Source organism: Chrysemys picta, chromosome 5 (assembly GCF_011386835.1).
Source record: "Chrysemys picta bellii isolate R12L10 chromosome 5, ASM1138683v2, whole genome shotgun sequence".
Lineage (NCBI taxonomy): Eukaryota > Metazoa > Chordata > Testudines > Emydidae > Chrysemys > Chrysemys picta.
Genome location: NC_088795.1, coordinates 28,578,011 through 28,599,576, shown reverse-complemented (window position 1 = coordinate 28,599,576; position 21,566 = coordinate 28,578,011). Strand labels below are relative to the sequence as shown.

The window sequence follows — 21,566 nt, the reverse complement described above, 5'->3', positions numbered from 1 at the left end:
AAGTATGGCTTCAATTCAAGTGGGGTATGGTTTTGTTGCCTATAACCTTATAGTGTGGTCTTTGAATTTCTCCCTGGATGGTTAGTGTTTCACTCGGGTAATGTACCCAAAATTGACCTGAGAAAGACCAACCTTTTCTGAGTTTCTTTAAAAAAAAAAAAAAAAAAAAAAAAAAAACCCACCAAAATTCTAATGCAAAAAGTTAATGTAGGAGGAGTTGAAATGATAATTCAGGCATTCCTGGCTCCTAGCCCAGTTCATTGCGGTACATCACATGGCTTCTCCCATTCAAATACAGGCCCCAGTTATACAAGTAGTCCCTTACATGAGGATGGCTGCGTTCACACATAGGCTCACTGAAGTCTGAGGGGCTTCACAAGGGTCCACTTGCTTGGAACAACTTGCTGGATCAGAATCACAGTTGGTAAAAAGTACAAAGTCTCTAACTATTCATCTCCCCTCCCATTCCCCCCCCTCCCCAAAAACTCATTTTCTAAGGAAGGAGTAATTGTTGGTAATACCATATAGGAATAATGGAGAGTCTGGTATTCATTCGCCTTTTGGTGTAGCATGAAGCCTGATTATGTACCTTGCTGTACCATGTACCTTCGGAGCTGAGGATTATCTGATGCTCCTTGCCTGCCCCCAACAGACAAATTGTAAGTGTTTTTCAATTCCAGCTCTAACCAGACAGAACTTACTAAGGCTACGTCTTCACTACCCACCTGAATCGGTGGGTAGAAATCGATCTCTCGGGGATCGAATTATCGTGTCTCGGGACGCGACAATCGATCCCCAAATCGATGCTTGTACTCCACCAGCGCAGGTAGGAGTAAGCGCCATCGACAGGGGAGCCGCAGAGGTGGATTTGCCGCCATCCTCACAGCAGGGTAAGTCGGCTTGGATACGTCAAATTCAGCTACGTTATTCACGTAGCTGAATTTGCGTATCTTAAATCGACCCTCCCCCTCCCCCCTCCCGTAGTGAAGACGTAGCCTAAGATACAGAACCAGACCTTAAGAAAGCTGAGTCTGGAGGCCCAATAAGAAATGTGAAGTAGGGCCATCTCACTTTAAAGTAGAACAGGAGTACTTGTGGCACCTTAGAGACTAACAAATTTATTAGAGCATAAGCTTTCGTGGACTACAGCCCACTTCTTCGTGGCTGTAGTCCACGAAAGCTTATGCTCTAATAAATTTGTTAGTCTCTAAGGTGCCACAAGTACTCCTGTTCTTCTTTTTGCGGATACAGACTAACACGGCTGCTACTCTGAAACCTGTCACTTTAAAGTGAGTGTCATATGGCCAGGCATATTATGGCTATACAATTCTGCCTCCTCCCCTTTCCCCCCCCCCCCAAAAATACTAAAGACATTTTTAGCCTGATCCTGGAAATTTTTGTTCAAGGTGGACAGAAACAGCTGTTCTGATAGGTATGTTGGGATAAATTACATAGTCTGGGGGATCCTGCCTACCCAGGAAATTCATAAGATCTGTCCAAGATCTATAACCAATTTGATACTGACATGGGTCTGACGAAGTGGGTATTCACCCACGAAAGCTTATGCTCCAATACATCTGTTAGTCTTAAAGGTGTCAGAGGACTCTCTGTTGCTTGATACTTTCAGTTACTTTAGGACAGTGGTGTTCACAGAGGTATTGGAAGGACAGCTTGATATAAATACCCATATATCTAGTACTGCATTTTGCTAGTCAGAAAAGAAATCAGAATAGCGAGAGTAGAGTGTCACAGAGTATATGGAGGGGAGGGACAAGAGTGGGGAATCCTCTCCTTATCTAATGTTAATTACATAGCCCAGTAAGTCTCTATATGAGGTAATAATTTGCAGTATATACATACTATATATTTAAAAAATAAAAGAACACCTCAGCTATACCCCATGGCCTTGCAGGCATATAAGCACTCATTCTCGTAGAGATCATGGGAATAAAAACAATCTTGAAGAGAGATTTAAATAAGGAAGGGTAGGGTTCTCTTCGACCAGTTTAGGATAGGCATTACATGAATGAAATAATACCTGAGTGGGGAGCAGTTGTGATGTCACAAAAAAGGAACTATGGCTTTATGCAGGGGAATAATGAAAATCTATGTAATGCAAAAACATGCTTGTAACACAATATCATGAGACAATCTCAAAATAGTGTGAAAATGTCACGAACACTCAATCATGTGACCACACAAATGATGACACATAGAAACACCATGATGATATGTAGAACCCTCGGCTCCCCCTTACTGCACCAACTCTGAAGAACAAAATAATGTTGCAACATAATGATGTAAAATTCACAATGGATGGCAACCATGACGGAACTTCCAAGTAACAGCAACTTATTTTCATGCAAATAACCTTGGCAATAAACAGGAAAGAGAAATACATATGTCTCTCAATGTAACTTTTTTTTTTAAAAAGTCAACATGAGACACTAGTGAATCTTGATATGGGGGTATCAAGAATGAGATTGGGGGGGCATAAAGACAAGACTGGCAGATGTTTCTGTCCACTCCCACTGCAGGAACAGTGCTCTGTTGTTATTATTTTTAGCTATGCATTTCAAGAAAGGTATCCTACTAGCCACTCTCTCCCACAACACAGGTCCCGGTAGGTGCAGGAGGGCTCTGCATGGAGCACCCTGTAGGGGCGGGGCCAGCTTGTAGTACTGTATCTGACGCCACACCAATATTGTTACTAGTGCAGCAGGTAATTTTATGTCCAAGTTTTCCAATGTTCCGCAGACCCTTTCCCCCTATGGAAAAGGCTGGAAGTTCTTCCTCAAGAACAGTCACCATGTCTTATGAACACCTCTAGCTTGTACACAGAGCGCCATGAGAACACCCTGGGCGCGTTTCCCCGTTCGTTGCTTGTAGATGTAGGTGTGAGTTTTGCTATATCTGATGCATAACTGCACAATAACAACAACCACACTGCCCAGGGACAAACGGGGGTAGGGGTGGGACACTAGTGGGGGGTCACGTTTTCCCTCCTTCCCCGGGAAACTTTTTAGCGTCCGGACAGTCCTGCTGACGTTTCAAACACAGCGAGACTTTGTGGGGCCCATGTATTTGCATTGCAGACTCCCCTGCCCTTGATGCTTCTTACCGGGCTCCGGAATTCATTCTGGGGCAACCGCTGCAAGCAAACCAGCAGCCCAGCGCCTCGCCGGCGGAGCGATGCTTCAGTCATCGCCCTAAGGGGGAGTGGCAGCCTGTCGCCCGGCCCTGAAGAGGCGGCTCCAGCGGCAGCGAGCGAGCGCGCATGCACCGGCACGGGCGGCCCCTTTGAGGAGCACGCTTGGCGGGGCTCTGCGGGAGGACCGGCTGCGGGGGCCCATGGCGAGCGGGGTAAGGCGCATGGAACGTTCCCCGGAACGCGAGCGCTTCCCGCGGCCGCGCTCCCGGGCAGAGGCGGGCTCGAGCTGGCGGCGAAGGGGGCTGCTGGGCAGGCAGCGCAGAGGGAGGCTGCCATGCAGGAGGGCCGCGTCCTAGCTCGCTAGCTGGGCTGCCGGGGCGCTCCCAAGCGACCGCAGTGCTCTTCTGATCCGCACTCCCAGCAGGCGACCTGCTGGAGCTGGGGTTTGCAAGGCCCTTGGGGCTGCTCACGCTGGAGTTGCCCGGAGTTTTAGATCAAGCAGGTGTTTTCCTTAAATCACAGTACAGGAAGCTGGACATTGAGGGTGTTCTTCCATAGAGTCCATCGCATGAGGTTAACTTGTACTGTTGCTTTTTCTTAAACTTTGCGATGCAAGCACACAGCATCGTTTAGAGTACAGCATGGAATTTATTATCTATCACTTCTGTTGTGGTAGCGGGCAAAGACCCCAGTTGCGAACACGGGTGTTAAGTGTTGTATACAATGCCATGGTCCTGTCCCAAAGAGCTTATGACCTGGAGTCCCAGTGAGTTCAATAGAATTGCACACATGCATAACGTTATTCATGTATGTGTCTGCAGGAGTGCGGGCCTAAGATGACAAGTAGCCTGGCACAGATAAGATCAGGGAGAAATATCCATGCATTCTTGACTCCAAAGAAGAACTATGATCATTATAAATGTGTTTGCCCCAAAGGGGGAAATATTTATACATCAATCTGGAAGGCTGGGTACATAATTAGTTGGGAAACTTGTTACTATCATCTGCCTGTTTGACCCTTTGTGGTTGCTGTGAAAAAGATTGGTATATCAATCTCTCCCTCAGGGGTTCTCAAACGTCATTGCACTGAGACCCTCTTCTGACAACAAAAGTTATTACAGGACCCCACGAATGGGGACTGAAGCCTGAGCCTGCACAAACCCTGCTCCCTGGATGAGGGTGCCAAAGCTGAAGCCCAAAGGCTTCCGCCCCAGGTGGTGGGGTTTGAGCTTCCGCCCCAGGCCTCAGCAAGTCTAAGCCAGCCCTGGCGACCCCATTAAAACAGGATCGCAACCCACTTTGGGGTCCTGGACCACAGTTTGAGAACTGCTGCTCTACAGCTATAAGATCAGCAGATACTGTTCACCCAGTGACAATGAGTTGGCCATTTCACGTAACTATTTCAAAATCTCTTGAGAATCTAACTCTACACACTGCTTTCTTCCCCTCAACTGCATCCTACATCACCAGTCTGTCTGAGTAGGTCAAATAATTAAATGATTGCCCAGACAGTGAAAGCTTGTCCTACCAACTGTTCCAAAATAAGATGCAACTTCTACAACTGTTCTAGTGGGCTCAGCTGTAATGGCATAAACAGAAAATGATTGTGCGTTTTGGAGGGCTAGCTTGATTGAATTAATAAAGATACTGTTTTGATGCTAATATCTGTAATAAAGAACAAGAAAAATACAGCAAATAACCTTTTTCAAATGTTGTCTTCAGAGCCTCTCAATGAAGCAACTGAAAATTAAATTTCAGCCTAATAATTTCTTAACAAAACTTTGATACCCTAATTTCAGTTTTTAATATTCCGGGGGCTTGGATAAACATTAACTGGATAAACATTATTTCAAGTCTCCTCTATAAAGGCTACACTTTTTAGACTGACCAGCATGTTGTAGACTGAGAGGTACTTGGAATGAGCCTTCTGCAACATCTTGTCATATCTGTTGAGTTGTCATATCCTTTTTTTGCTTTTTATTTTTAGAGGTATTTATGCAGGGAAAACTAGGAACTTCTACTTTTTTTTTTTAATTGTAAATTTAAGATGTGTAATGTTTGTTCATTGAATGTTCACAGCCAACTATTAAGGTCCATATCTATTCTATAACTTTTATTTTTTAAGCCATCTCTTTATTTAAATAACCCATTCACATTTTGAAAACATTTACTCTTAAATGCTCACATTTAATTTGAGAGAATGAATCAGTTTTCATATTGTGGAAAAGGGCTTAATTGAAAACTCCCAAGTTATTTACTGGTTGACAATTCCTCTTGTACTTTGATCCCTAGAAATTGACTAGATTTCCTGGCAAACTTTCAGGAGTTTAGTCACAATTCCCCAAGTGCAAAGCAGTGTAACTTGTTGGTTTCTATGCAGCTGCTTTCCCAAAGTTAATATATCACATTTATTATATGCATACAGACAATAATGCAGAACAAACTAGCCTAAAGTTTGTGGAAAAGGGCTGGGAAAGAAGTAACAAAGGCCTTTTATGCTTGGGGGAAGTTGATTGTTATGGCTATTCCAGTATAAGGTAACTATTTTGGAATAGCTCCCCCATGTTGGCACTCAGTTTTGGAATAATTACTCCATTCACAAAGCAATAGTTATAGCTATGCCAGTCAATTTCCCTGTGCAGACAAAGCCTTAAATTCAGCTTCAAAGTTCATTAGAACAGGCCTCTGTGTTCTGTGGCAAGCTATTGCATGTAGTATTTCACTGAAAAAGATGCTGCCTTGTGTGGTTAAAAAGAAGAATAATTTAGGTTAACAGATTTTTCCATAGCTCCTCAGACAATTGAACTGAAGCTCATCAGACTTGTAAAAAGGGAAATCTAAAAGCAGTCCAGATCCTCATTCTCACAGGACCCAACTCTGCTCTTGGTTGCATGGATGTAACTCCTGCTGACCTCCTCAGTTGGAAGTGCATCCATGTAACTGGAGGCAGAATTGGAGCAATTGATTCAAAAAAATGTTGCTTTTTCAAGAATCTAAGTTCTGTTTATCTTTAAAATGTTTCTACCCTACTTGATTGAAAAAGTGAGCTTCCCCAGATAAATAAATGCAGTGTAGTCTTAGGGTGAAATTCATCCATGATGCTGAAGCCTACACAGAGTCTTGGTTGTGAGCAGTTCTGTCACACAGAAGTAAGTATCTGTGCATCCCCTATGCATTGCATAAAAGTTCTCTGTGCTGGCCACATGTAGTCTGCTGCAGAAAGCCACAATGGGAGCAGGCTGGGTGGGGGGCAACAGTTTGACCTCTGTGTTAATCCAAACTCTTTGTGAGACAAATGGCTTAACTGAATTTTCCAAGTTTTGAAATCTTGATTATGTGTACTGCTGGCACTAGCTACAGAAAAACACCATGTGTCTCACATAAATGCTGATTGTTTATTTTAAAATGTCACTAGCTTTATCTAACATTTTTCATATGACTCTTTTCTCCCCTTCCCCATTACCACAACATACTGTCTTCAAAGTACTAAAATAACACTTTTTTAAGTCTTGGTGGTTCTTGCTTAAGTTCCTGAAAGCAAACGTAGGGCGACTGTCCCTTTGTTCTAAAGTCATTGGGAGTTGAGGGTAGGATCTGCCCTATAACTTCGTATCTGGGATTATTTCCAAAAATTAGTAGCCTTTCTTTTGTTTTTCCCTCCAGTGCACAAGAATTATTATAAATGAACAGTGCAATAACTCTGCTCTTCTTTCTCATTTAGGTTATTAAATGCAAGGCCGCTGTTGCCTGGGAGGCAGGTAAACCACTCTCTATAGAAGAGGTAGAGGTTGCACCACCAAAAGCACATGAAGTCCGTATTAAGGTAACTTAAGCAAATGTTTATGGCCTGCTTTACGCTTTGTACTTTGGGAGACCAAATAATAAAGCTGAATAATTTGTTTGCCCTTGTAGGAAAAAATGTTGAATTTACAGTGTTTGTGTTATCTGTTTGTTTGAAACCTAGGTAAGACTCTAAAGAAAATGATGGTGTCTGGTTTTTGGGATGGCATAAAATGAAATGGCTGCTGGTCTGAGGCCTAACATTTATTTTGGTCTTGGGCCAAAGCCTAAAAATCACTGCTATTCTGAGGGATCAGTAGCAATTTCAATCCGTCTGAGCGAGAAATGTGTGCTTTATCCCAATGGAAACCTGACCTCATTTATTTATTCATTTTAATTTTTCAAACTGTATGTGACATTCAGTGCTAGTCATTTCAGTTCATAATTTATCAGACCTCAAACTCATCACTGTGATTAGCATCTTGCACACTCCAGATCTTCACTTCTGATTCTAACAAGACTTTTAATAGGCAGTATCTCCCAAACTAATATATAGGGTGCAACGTGCCTCCATGCAAAGAGTCCACATGAGGTCCTGTGTGCTACTTAACACTTCTATTAAGAACTTACGTTGGATTTATGCGGTGCTTATAATGTTATATGGACCCTCTATACAGGGTGATTTCTTCCTCTTTCCCCCCCCCCCCCCCCATTTAAGATTGATCCCATTTGAAATCTGGGGTACCACATTGTTTTCAAATCACATAGAGCACTGGCTTTAGCAGATCTTGAGCCAGCAGCCGCCAATTTTACGTCCGTGCTGAAGGGATGAGACTCAAGCAGAGATCAAAGCAATGTGATTATTTTTTCAGGTCCAATATATCTTGAGTTGCTGGAGCTAAAAACACTTTGGTTAAACTACTACAAAAGTCTTCAGAATCAGTGAATTCACCCTAGCACTAGTCTTGGATTACTGAGCAGGAAAAATATTTCAATACCAGTTATCTCTTTTTAGATTCTCCTTCATTACCTCCAGAATATTTCAGATTATTATAATATTCCTTTAGGTTGTTGCCACTGCTGTCTGTCACACAGATGCCTATACGCTGAGTGGTGCTGATCCTGAGGGGTGTTTCCCAGTGATCTTGGGTCACGAAGGAGCAGGAATTGTGGAGAGTGTTGGGGAAGGAGTAACTAAATTAAAACCAGGTAGGAAAACATTTGGCTCTTCACAAGCGCTTTTTCTACTTTCTTTGGAAATCTTGCTTCACGAGAATAAATTGCTCCAACTTGTCCATTGAAAAGCAGAATTAGCGAGCTGCCGTGATGTTTTTGTTGGGCTATACCTGCCTAAAATTTTCCTTCATGCGGGTGGTCCAATACTAGCCTAACTAATGTGCTCTTGGTTTACTATTCAGAAGAGAGTAGTTTACAGGATTATGATGTAATATTGTATGGAGAAACTATTTGTGTTCTAAAAGTGTCAGTTGTTTTTAACCAATTGAACAATTAGAGATAACAGCTGTCTAGATATTCTGTTTTTTCCATATAGGTTTGTTCTTGTTTAACTTTAGATGGAAATTGATTGATTGTTTACTCAGACATGAGATGAATCAGGGGTTTTTTTTATACACAGCACTTTACAAAACCTGTACTTTGTCATTCTATATTTGTAAGTGTATTGGAGACTTCAAATCCACAAATAAGACTGCATGAATGATTGCCCCCATTAAAATGTCATGGTATTGACCATGTTAACATTTGACCACATACCAAATGTGTGTATGTTTCTTTCATATTATCCTTTCAGTCTTTAAACAGCTAGTCATGTGAAATGTTTCTCTCATTATGTTCTCTAGGTGACACAGTCATCCCACTGTACATCCCACAATGTGGAGAATGCAAGTTCTGTTTGAACCCTAAAACCAATCTCTGCCAAAAGATAAGGTTGATGCACTTTTTTTCTTGATATACACAGAACAATAATTGTTCAGTGTAGCTCACTTATGTAACAAAGTTAACTGAATTTGTATCAAATTGTTTTGACTTCATGTACCATCTGATTAAATGCAGAGCAAGGTCACGTAGTTGGAAAGATGTATGTTTTAGGTTTGTTATGCAATACCCATTTTTTCTCCCTTTTTTCAAGGCTTAGTAGTCTTTTTTTTTTTTTTGGGGTCTCCTTTTCTGGTCTTACTTAAATTCACTTCTTTGTGTGTGGCTGTGATACTGTGCTATGAATACTATCATTTGTCAAGGTATCTAGTAACAGAGGAGGTATTCAAAATTCTGTTTGATTCAAGTGGTAGCTTATCATAGAAAATTATTGCCCTTTGAATGAAGAAAGAATGACTTGCTGTGGTCAATATGTTCAACCCAAGGAACAGTAGTTCTCCCTTTATAAACAAGAAACACAGTCTGTTTTCTACCCTTCAAAATGTCTTTGTCCTAAAATGAGATGCACTTCAGTTAGCCTTTGCTAAGTTGTTGCATGTTTAGATCTCAGTCATGTAAACCAGTGGCTCTCAAGCTTCCCAGACCACTGTACCCCTTTCAGGAGTCGGATTTATCTTGTGTACCTCCAAGTTTCACCTCACTTAAAAACGACTTGCTTACAAAATCAGACATAAAAATACAAGTGTCACAGCACAACCCTATTACTGAAAAATTGCTCACTTTCTCATTTTTAACATAATTATAAAATAAATCAATTGGAATATAAATATTGTACTTACATTTCAGTATATCATCTATAGAGCAGTATAAACAAGTCATTGTATGAAATTTTAGTATGTACAGACTTCGCTAGTGCTTTTTGTGTAGCCTGTTGTAAAACTAGGTAAATATCTAGATGAGTTGATGTACCCCCTGCCAAACCTCTGCATACCCCCCCCCCCCGGGCCACATGTACCCCCGGTTGAGAACCACTGATGAAAGCCACTCAGCCAGCAGCAGAGCTCCATCAGTTATGGTAGCTACCATTTTAGCAGACCCAGATTAAATCGCAAGTAAACACTAGCATGATCTCATAGTTTCCATTCATGCATACCACAAAACCACTATCCACTAAGATGGAATTGGCAGAGGCTGCTCAGAAGAGACTTGGGATATGTCTATACTGCAATCACAGGATGTGATGTGATTTGATTTTTTTTTTTTTTTTTTTTTTTTTTATAGTTCATGTAAACGTAGCCAAGCTAGCTTGATTAAGGCTAACTAGGGAACCAGTAGCACTGAAGCCACGGCAGTACGTGCCTCTGGGCAAGTAAACAAGCCTGCTCAGAACCCTGAGTAGTTACTTGGGTGGCTACCCCATGCTGGAGCCTGTGCTGCCTCAGCGTCACTGCTTGGATACCCAAAGTAGCTAGAGTAAAGCTAGTTCAGGTATGACTGCACAAATTGCAAATGATACCCCACCATTGCAGCATAGGCATACCCTGGGACTAAAAGAACAGAGGATACAGTGGGGCAGGAGTGGGGTGTGTTGGAAAGAGCAGTTATGGTTTATAGGCATTGTGTGGTTTCCTGAATGTCTGGGTCAGAGTGCTGTTAGGTCCTGCTTCATCAAAGCACTTAAAGTGCTTACGTCCCACTGAAGTCAGTGGGACTTAAATGAATTCTTAAGAACTTTGATGAATTGAGGCTTTGGCGCGTGATCCAAAGGCTGTTAAAGCCAGTAGAAAGATTGCAACAGGCCTGTAGTCTCTAACTTTCATGAACTCAAGCTTTACTTAAATGTCTTCAAAATTTTGACTCTACGGGTAATCATGTAGCTAAATCTCCATGCACTGCTCAGAAACTGTACCGCTTGATGGAAATTAAGTCACTTCTTAGACTCTCTCCTATCACTTTCTGTGACACCACATTAAATATCATTTGTTGTATTGTGTTTTTTCAGAGTTACCCAAGGAAAAGGACTGATGCCCGATGCTACCAGCAGGTTCACCTGCAAAGGGAAGCAAATTTACCACTTCATGGGGACTAGCACCTTCTCTGAATACACTGTTGTGGCTGACATCTCTGTGGCTAAAATTGATGCTGCTGCTCCTCTGGATAAAGTTTGCCTATTGGGCTGTGGAATTTCAACAGGCTATGGCGCTGCCATCAACACTGCCAAGGTATGGCGCCTAGCTGCTCACTCTCTCTTCCACGTAACTGTGGCTAATGACATTAAACTGGAAATAAAGTACTGCCATGAAAATCTGTTAAGGCTGGGCTTGGAGAAAGTAAGACCAGAGGAACAGTCATTGAGTGGGAGAAGGGACATGTGCTCACCACTTCCTTTCTTCCTCTTCCACTACCAAATTTGACAGAGAGCCAGACCTAGTAGGAAACAGGAAGATTGACCTGGGCTTCCCACCTGTTTAGCCTCAGCAGACACAGTCAGATCAAAAACCCTGTTCCTCCTCCTCCTCCCAGCTCTCTTTGTGCAGAGTGGGGTAGAGAAAGCATGTCTTGATGGAGGCAAGTGGATGTGAACAGGAGCCACCTTGAACTGTTCAGGGATTTGTTTGTGGATGGATATTATGGGTCAGTTGGGGTTACCTTATAGTAAGGACAGACTTGTACATATTGACAAGGTTGACAATGTTGCAATGATCTCTGGTTCCACCTGTTCTCATGCCACCATCCCATTACATGTCAAGTTCTCCCTCTTTGTTTGGGGGTGGAGGGAGGAACCTTCCCACAGTTCTAGTGGAGACCCTGAGCCATTGCCCACCTTTTGGGCAAGGAGTAAACTTAGCCCATTATAACCCTTCAAAAACAATTCATAGACAAGAAAAATCTCTGGCTTACTTCCCTACCTCTGCGCGATAATGACTCGCAACTTTGGATTTTTATTCTTTATTTTTCTTTAATATTTAAATCTGTATTTTTTCACACACATGGAAGGATGTGTCTCTTCTTTCCTCTCTCCTGATCAGATTTCTCTTGCTTTGTTAGGTGGAACCTGGTTCTACCTGTGCTGTCTTTGGATTGGGAGGAGTTGGGCTGGCAGTTATTATGGGCTGTAAAGTGGCTGGAGCTTCCCGGATCATCGGCGTTGATCTCAACAAAGATAAATTTGCCAAGGCTAAAGAGTTTGGAGCCACTGAGTGCATCAACCCTCAGGACTTCAAGAAGCCCATACAGGAGGTGCTGGTTGAGCTTACTGATGGTGGAGTGGACTACTCTTTTGAGTGCATTGGGAATGTTGGTGTCATGGTAAGCATGCACATGGTAGTACGGAAAGGGAAGTTTAACTATGACTTGGGACAGTTAATTACCTTAAGAGAAAGACAAGCCCCTTTCTGTTTACAAGGGAGCATTCTATCATCTTTCTTTTCTATCGAGAGTAGCCTGGTACTACTTATACAGTAGACTAAAAGGGTCTATTTCAACCAATCCCAATTATAAAATGAAAGACAAGTTACTGCTTAGGTGGAAAACAGCTCCTTTATGTTCTAAAAATGGAAAAAAATTAGTCATGCAAACGCTGACAGTGCTGAAAAATAAAATATCAGCAAATACACTGATTTCATATTTTCATCTTTCATCCCACATGACAAACTAAATACCTTAATTACAATATTGCTAGGAAGTAACGCTAGATGGAAAATAATTCTTTCAGTAACAGCATAGATCAGGTTGTTCTTTCGAAGTACAATCCAGCTCCATTTGACTCCAGGTGGGAGTTGGGACTGCAGTGTTTTAAAAACAAACAAACAAAAAGTGTGGGGCAAGGTGTGGGAATATTGGCCATTTTACCAGTTAAATTATATATACACTTGTCAAAAAAAAATTTCTTAACTAGGTACAGCATCACTGACACTTACTCTCAATGTTAAAAAAAAAAAAAATGGTGAAATCTGTCAGGCTACATAGCATCAATATATAATAGATGCTTCTTACCAGTGATTAGCTTTATTTTTTTCTGTCTAAAGAGGGCTGCCTTGGAATCCTGTCACAAAGGCTGGGGAGTGAGTGTGATAGTTGGAGTAGCTGCTGCTGGGCAGGAGATCTCTACCCGTCCCTTCCAACTAGTAACAGGTCGCACGTGGAAAGGGACTGCGTTTGGAGGTAACTTTCTGGCACACTGATGATCTCTTATCTACTAAAAAAAGAGGGGAAAAGTACAGTCTTCCTCTGTATTTATGTGAGAAACTGGTTCCTATCAAGTCCTTCTTAGTGAATGTGATGGAGTGAACTACCATCTGGCTTTTCAAATATAACCTTTTATAAATAATTGTCCCCCCCTCCCCGACAAGCTGTAAATGATCAGCCTTCTGTTGCACATTATGAATTTAAAATGCAAGTAGCAGCCATAATGGGAGAATTTCTCCTGTGCAGTTCTATGGCTGTATCATGGTTGAGGTGCAAATAATCACTTGAAGACTTGAGCAATAACAAGAAAAACAGCTCATCTGGGAAATGGGGAATAATGTAAACATGTTTGTGTAAGTAACTGCACTATTAATCACTGAGCAAATGGAATCATTGAGCTCTGTTGTGAGGATGCATAGCTTGTGGGGGGTGGTTTTAAGACAGTAAAAGGGGGGATCCTTTAAGAAGAAACTGTTTAGACGTAAGTCAGGAATGAAAAGCTTCTGGAGTCTTCGCAAAGTGCCACTTTTATGTAACTCTCTTCCACGCAATACAAAGCTGTGCTGTGGTCTCATTCTAAAATACACAAATGTAAAACAGGAAGAGGGTTCAGAGCCAGTTTTCTGAGGTGATCTAAGCTAGACATTGAACACAGGTCCCTGCAGTGAAAAGTAATGCACTTCGCAAATGAGGACCTCAATTTTGACTGGTCATTTTAGATGTACTCGTGCATTCTTTACTCCAGTGCTATTCTACAGCCAGCTGGGTATGGATATTATGACCCCAGGATCTATCTCGTACAAAGAAAACTGAGCTTTAATGACTAATATTATTGGGGGGGGCAGGGTTGATACATTTTATTTCCTACCTCTGCCCTAGGATGGTTTTGAATTTACTGGGTAAAAAAAGTTTGTTTTGGGTTGTTTTCAGGTTGGAAGAGTGTAGAGAGTGTACCAAAGCTGGTGGCTGAATACATGTCAAAAAAGATCAAAGTTGATGAATTTGTGACACACACTCTGCCTTTTGACAAAATTAATGAAGCTTTTGAACTGATGCATGCAGGAAAGAGGTAAGTTTAAATGTCTTATATCCGTAACATTGAATAGCTCAATAAGAGTTTGTAGGGCACTGCTATGTTCCTCCTTCCCCTACCCATACATCCCCTTCGTGTTTCAGATATGCTGTGTGAATTGCCATGCAGTAAGTATGTTCATGCACAACTAGAGCAACTCATTGCTCACTCTCTGTTCCTAGCTTAATGCTGCAACATCAACCTCTATTTTGGGTGGGGATAGGTGAAAGGCAAGGAAAATTACAATGGTTGGTGTTTGAGCAGAGGAGGAAACAAACCATAAACTGGAAAAAGAGAGAACTAAAGCCATAAAGGACAAAAATAAAAAAAGCTAACTTCAAGCACCAGAATAAAAGAGACCGAGAAGGAAACAACAAAAGAAAGTACTTGGATATTAAAATCTCAAACTTAATTCAGAACAATTAGCATTTTAGATTACACTAGAACCTCAGAGTTACAAACTGACCAATCAACCACATTCCTAATTTGGAACTGGAAGTATACAATCAGACAGCAGCTGACCAAAGATGACAAAAAATCGCAACTACAGTACAGCACTGTTAAACATAAACTACTACAAAAATAAAGGGAAAGCAGCATTTTTCTTCTGAATAATAATTTCAAAGCTGTATTAAGTCAATGTTCAGTTGTAAACTTCTGAAAGCAAAATTTTGTTCGGTACGAACAACCTCCATGCCTGTGTTCATAACTCTGAGAGTCTACTGTACTTCATTAAATAGTATATTTAAATTTCATGTTCCTCAATGTATTTTAAATAATTGGCTGATTGTTAATATTGAATCTAACCTAGCTATCATCTGGTAGTAAGCTGTTAATGTCCAGTTTACATTTATTAACATGCTGGAGTTGTTCTGTCCTTTATCTTGTTCACCAATGGATTTTTTCCCCCTAACATGTGACTGGAGGCAGAACTAAAGAACCTTCAGTCACTGGCTGTGACTTAACTCTGCCCATGTTATCTTACCCGGAGTTTCTTCTCGGCTCAGGTAAATGGCAAGATTGTGCTGCCGTTTGCAAAGCAAGCTTCAGCTATAGCAATAAGTAAATTCAAGACACTTTTCCTCAGGAAAGGTGAACTGAGGCTGTCATTTAGCTTGGTGCAAGCCTGAAGGAAAAAACATGAACGTTATTTATAGATTATGAATCAGCGCAAGAGCAATTCTGCCACCTGGTGAATACCAAATGACACATCACAAAAACATAATACAGTCCAGGATCTGTTCCAGTCATAGTATATCCCTTGCAACCTTTGTGAAAGGGATGGTCTGGTTCTCTCCCTGTAAAGCAAAGCCTAGATCTACTCATGGATGTTATATAACATTTCTCTTTGCATGTAAAGGAGAAGAGAGCCTGTCCATAGACACAATGGCAGAATCCACAGCTGTGACTTAGAGCCTAAGAAGGTTTAACTCAAAGGAAAAGGCAACATCCAGTTTCAGTCTTAGAAATAGCATTAAGTTTTGTTCTCCAAGCTGATGAGTTCCATGCCTGTAAGTCAAAGGCCAAACTACTGGGAATTCATCAGGATAGTAAGTGAGAGCTTTAAATCCAACTCCTAATTGAGTTTCTAAACAATCTGTATGAAATAGCTATCTTTCCCCCTAGAAATAAAAGCAGGATTAATAAATGGTCCAGGTCACCTACCTATTAAGAGCATGGATAAATGGAGAAGGGAAAAATCAATTGGTGGACATGATAGGAATCAGACAAACACATTTTTTTTACTAGTAATTAAATTTTATATTCTCTAACACTGACAACTGCAGACAATGCATTGCCTGCACATATCCAATTAACTTGTAGGAAATGAGACTTAAAACGTATCCAATTTATAACTATTTAGTGCACTTCTGTGCTCCCATATAAGCACCCTCTCTGAAATTTAAATAGAGAAAGCTGTTTTAAATTCAGGCTGGGGAAGAAGAAAATGCATTTAAAAGCCATCCATTTGACTCCATTGACAAACGGTCACAAATACTGAAAATTGACTTTAGAACTTGTATAGGTTTTTTATAAATATTCTCAAATCTAAATTTAGTGTGGAAGAACATACTCACATCTTTGAAGTGAGCGTTTAAAGAGTATAATGTAGGGAATTGAAGACATTAACGAACATGACTGACCGGTTTCTCAACTTACCAGATAACTCAGATTTTAAAAAAGGAAATATTAATTTGAGAGAGGATGGGAGGCTTGCTCTTAGATGAGATGTAGGATTAAGTAACATTTCAAAAACCGTGGTGAAAGTCTTATTATTGATACCTATTTTTGTCGTATTTTTTTCTTTTGTTGAAGCATTCGAAGTGTCCTGAAATTTTAAGGATCCCGAAGATGGAACCTGCCAGTCTTGGCACTATGCTGTGTCTACTAGTTAATGGAGCTTTTTGAAGAAGTGTAGGATCAGCTGGAGAGAAAATTCAGTTGTGATGGGAAAATCATCTGCTTTAGGATCATAGTTTCTATTAAATCATAGGTAACCTGATCTCAGACTAATGATAAATACTAAATCCAGTTATGAAACTAATGCTGGTTCTGGTCATGAAAATGTTTTATTCTATACTAGTCACTCCTGATTTCTGACAGTGCCTAAATCTTTAAAGCTGCTTGATAGGGTTTTTTTTTTTTTTTTGTAAACACCACCTAAAAACTTTCACTCCTCAACAGTCATTAATGTGTTTTCTCTACTTCTAAAAAGTTATTAGATGGACTATGTAACACCTAAAGGTCTGTGGATTGCAGATGTGTACAGAGAAACTCTCCCCCCCCATGCAAAATGGGGTGGGGAGAAGACCCAGTTGTATCTGCAACAGCTTCCTAATCCTCATGAGCAGTAAAAGTTAAATATTGCAGTTAAGCTCTCACATTGCAGAGAACCCCATGGTTGGAATATTTTATACCATTGTACAAGGTTTTTTTCAACCACAGCCATTAGACTCTTATCAGGGGAAGCTTAGTTTCTGCAGATTATTGGGCTGCCAGTGAACTACTGCACTTCAGGCTGAAGCTGACCTTATCCTTCATAGTAGTCTAAGGGGAGAACCTCCGAGTAAACTCCTCTCCTGATTTAACTGCTGTAGAACCCAGAGGCATGGGAGAGGGTGATTTAAATCAAGGCCCAACACCCAGCCAACCTGTTGCTGCTACTGTAAATAGCCCTAATTCAAAAACAAACTTGTCTAAGACTTACCTTTTATTTTGAAAAAAACCTTAAAACTAGTCAAAGGTTTCCGTGACATCGTTACAGTCTGAGGCCCAAAGCCACAGCTGTGTGGGCTGTGATTTATCTGCTCTTACTGAAAGTGAGGTGAGGAAAGTGCCCTCCTTGCAACAATAATGTTGAAGGAAAACTCAGCACTGTGTAGAAAGTGATATTGGGAATTCACTTTCTTCCTCCTGGCCAATAAACTGCTGTCCTAGCATGACTGTATGGGGCAATCTGTAGTAAATCTGACCAATTCTAAGGGCTGGCCTAACATGAACATCCCATGGTAACTTCACAAGAATCTTTCTGGTTGTTCCACTCCTGCTTCATTTCCCATTTGGCTAATTACAGTCTACTGGGCTGGGCATATGCCTTCTGTTCCTGTGCTGTAGTGTTACAGTTCACCAACTGTCAGCAGATCAGCAGTAAATAAAGTATGGTGGAGGCCTTGTAGCAGATAGTGTAGGATTTCCATTATACTATCATTCCATACACCTGGTTATAGATCCATATGTTGCAATTTAGTCCAGTGTTTAAAGATGGTTTCACACTGACAAATTTTAGAAGGAACAACCTGATTCACTTATAACTAGGCTGCAGTTCTGGTAGGCTTAAAGCTTTCGCTGGTCTTGCATCTATACCATTCTAAGGAAAAATTAAAGTAGGGACTGAAGAGGCCCACTAGAACCATCCCAAGCAGGGTTTCTTAACCTGCAACTTCAAAGTCAGTCAGCTATCAGTCCCTGTTAAGTCACAGCATCCATAACTTCCAGGATGCCCTGCCTTTACTACCATGCAAACATCATGGTATGAGTAAGTAACGTGTGACAGATGAGAACTACACACCCCCATTGTTAGAAAAATGAGATAAAAGGATTTAATTGTAATTGTACCTTTATAAGTATCTGGCTTAGTTAGTAAAAAGCCAGCTTCTGTAATACCTGGACAATTACTGATAGGCACCTCTACCCCCACAAAATAAATAAAGGCCTAAAAGCTATATAGTTAAGTTCTCACCTAATATGTTGACCATTCAATTAAATAGAGTAATTTTTTTGAGGAAGCATCTGCTGAAGAATTACACAGATAAGGAAGGGATAGATCATCAAAAGGTTTTCTCCTAATAGTGCTGATGAGGGACTAACTCTACTCATGAAATGTAGCATGTGGAAGATTTACCAATTTTAAGAACTTTATGGGACAAATCTAACTCCATTTAGGAGCAATACAAGCCTGTAGGCCAAGTCATTTTGATGGCAGTTATTTAAAGGATGGAGAGTTCACCCTGCTTCTTTCCTCCCCTCTTCCCCTTCTAGTCATTCTAGTGTCTGTTTGGTTTCATACAATGCATTGTTCTTCAGCATTAATTATAACAATCTGTCTCCTGGAAAATATCCACGAGTCAGCAAAAACTGCTTAAATTTCCATGTAGCATTTAGCAGTTTCCCTAAAATCTTTTATAAGATCTAACCTATTTCTAGAATTTGGAAGACAAAGAAATATAGTATGCATTTGTAAACAAAACTACAATTTGACATGTCTAGAAACTGGAAAAAAAAAATAGGAGAAAAACCAAACTGATCTGGACTTCAGACTGATTTGCTATCTGGTAAATAAACTAGGAGACTGTCTAAACAAAGTTAATTTAAATTTAGACCCTCTTATATAATAAACATTAATTCAGAGATAACTGAAATGCTGTTGTAATTGTAGCTTACCTGCAGAATGCACAGTATGAGGGACTGTCTATATTAAAGTTGCATTGGTCTGTTTAGTTATCCTGGTGCAAATACTTACCATAGATGTGTATTAAACCATGCTTGTAGCAGTTTAGCACATCGTTAAATTAATGGAATTTATCTACACTGGTTTAAGTGCATCTATGGTAGGAATTTGGACAGGTTCAAACAAATTTGCATATGTCCATGCCTCAAAGACTATGTCGATTTTATATTATGAAAATACAGGTTCCATTAAAAGAAGCTACAACTCTTAATTTATATGCCAAAGTCAAGACTTCCTGTCATGCATGCAAACACAAAAAAGGCAAGACAATTGTACCCACTCAGGTGACTGGCATGGTGGGCAAATCTCCATGATAGTCATCCCAACTTTTAATCTCCTTAATACATTACATACATGGCACTGAACACAGGTAATTCCACTCAAGTATTGCAGTCTGTTTAGTTAAAATCTACACGCGCACACACGTGAACCATTTCAGGTCATTTTTTACTGTATCATTAAAAATAATAAAGGTAATGAAAATGTTATCACAATGATACTCTTACAGCAATAAAGGTTTGAGGCACTGTGGGAAGAGAAGACATTTTCTGGCAAGTTTCGTGTTTTGTTGTGACCACGATGGGTCCAGTTTTGTGAAGCATTAACTGCCCTTGAGTTTAATTGGAGCCAACGAGAGGTCAGGACACTCAGTACCTTCAAAGACCAGGCTCCCTATGTGACAAGAAGTCAGACACCTAGTAAAATGTGCACTTTATGCCCATGATTTTATTATTTGATTTGTCTTCATTGGTTTAATTTTTTCTGGCACTACAGTGTTGTAAGGAAGACAGACACTAGGTCTGTAACTGTGGGTGAAATAATTTTCATTACTGATTCAGAAAAGAAAAAAATCTCAGCAGAGACACTACAGTTTGAGAAGGGGGGGGGGGGGGGGCAGAGGCTAATCAATTCCCATAGTCCTGGAGATGGTAGCTTTCAGATCAGAAGGGTGACAGACTAGTCAAGAAGCTTGGGGAAAATTGCACTACTGCTGCCCATGCTGTATCGGGTCTGAGGGCAGAGCACTTCAGTTGCCAGGCCTGTCAGCCTGACACCTTTCAAGAGCACAAAATTCACTTAAAAACTGTCTTAAAATTCAAGAAAACTACTAATACAGCAGCAGTAGTATCTAAGACATTTCCTCTTCACTCAAATGTGAGCATTCTTTTGAAATAGTTTTGAAATTCATCTTGCTGTAATGTCTTTCACTTTGCAATCCCCATCCCCTAATATCTCTAGGGGAGAGGCCCCTCAGTAAAAACACACAGGAGCTTGTAAATCATTTTTTTTCTTGGTTAGTTGGCTCATTCCTTTCCCTGTCAAGTATGAAATAGCAGTTTCACAGTGAACTTTTGGAGCACCAAACTCTGCCAACCACTGCTCTTCAGAAAAGGCAGCTCTTCGCAGGAAGCAATTTTAGTAATTTTACAGCAAGAAATCAGCACTAACCATTTCCAGCAAGAGAGAGGTCTATGGTCTCAATTACAGCAGAGCCAACTGACAAAGAGATGGGACAGAACTAAATTTGAATGTAGATGAGTTTTGGCAACATGTGCCTCTTTTTAAGTACCTATTCCCCCTCTCTGGTTATAAACAAAGCCCATTGTTTGCAGAAGTAGCTAAGCAGGTCTTTGGAATGAGAAACACTTAAAATCCCAGGTGCCATTCATACACAGACAAAAGTCAGGCACACTGAAGAAGTGAGAAGAGACTTGATGCCCAACACGTCAAGTTCCCAGTGGGAAAGTAACCTGCACTTTCTAGCTAATACCATGCATGTGACAGAAACAACTGCAGGTCTGATTGAAAGAAAGGTGCTAAATGGGCAACTGAAGAAAAAAAAATAAAAAAAAAATACAGTACAAGTGTTGTGGGTAGGAGGGAAGCAGAAAATATTTTAAATACTTCTCTCCTTTTTTCAGATGTTGGGTCAGGTTCTTCAAGATATATACCAAATGCTGTATTTCTCTCTTATCTACAGTCAATGAGAACAAAACAAATGATAAAATCCCCCTCTGTTCTGTACTCTTAATAAAATGCATAGTACAGAGACAAAAGATATCATTCAGATCTGTCAGCTCAGTCTAAACTAATACTGGGACATGAAGTGAGGACGAACACTGTCCAACCGCCGAGTTAAGATTTCACACCCAGTATCTGTGATCAGAAGAGTGTGCTCAAACTGCGCAGACCGCTTTCCATCTCTTGTCACTGCAGTCCAGCCATCAGGCCAGGTTTCGTCTTGCCACCCACCTAATAAGATAATTATTTAAAGATTAAAACAAAGTATGGACAATATTAATTCTTAAATGTGTCCCTTCTAAATAGTATATACGCGGTGACTGTTATAAATATGAATGTGTATTACACATTGAATCAATTCGTCAGAAGCCTTTTAAAACTTCCAGTTTTGGGCATAATAATCTAGTTGGCTTCTATCACTGCCATACCATGCCTGCTGTTAATAATAC

At 40.6% G+C, this 21,566-nt stretch overlaps 2 protein-coding genes and 1 long non-coding RNA gene across 4 annotated transcripts in view; 1 reads left to right on the top strand and 2 right to left on the bottom strand.

Annotated features, from left to right (window-relative positions):
• The window catches only part of LOC135983892 (uncharacterized), a 63,828-nt gene extending 60,608 nt beyond the window's left edge, over window positions 1–3,220 (bottom strand). For both annotated transcript variants that reach the window (XR_010601714.1, XR_010601716.1), the window contains exon 1: window positions 3,122–3,220. This is a non-coding gene — a long non-coding RNA (uncharacterized LOC135983892). The remainder of the gene's footprint in view (window positions 1–3,121) is intronic.
• An 11-nt stretch (window positions 3,221–3,231) lies between these two features.
• On the top strand, window positions 3,232–19,819 carry LOC101949414 (alcohol dehydrogenase class-3). The gene is made up of 9 exons (XM_005278482.5): window positions 3,232–3,363; window positions 6,873–6,974; window positions 7,999–8,140; window positions 8,791–8,878; window positions 10,830–11,049; window positions 11,876–12,136; window positions 12,856–12,991; window positions 13,946–14,084; window positions 16,404–19,819. The coding sequence occupies exons 1-9, from the start codon at window positions 3,352–3,354 to the stop codon at window positions 16,426–16,428; spliced, it is 1,125 nt and encodes a 374-aa protein (XP_005278539.2). The 5' UTR covers window positions 3,232–3,351; the 3' UTR covers window positions 16,429–19,819.
• Window positions 19,366–21,566, bottom strand: part of METAP1 (methionyl aminopeptidase 1) — a 37,589-nt gene continuing 35,388 nt past the window's right edge. The window contains exon 11 of the mRNA XM_005278483.5: window positions 19,366–21,348. Coding sequence (XP_005278540.1) covers window positions 21,185–21,348 — 164 coding nt within the window. The 3' untranslated portion in view covers window positions 19,366–21,184. The remainder of the gene's footprint in view (window positions 21,349–21,566) is intronic.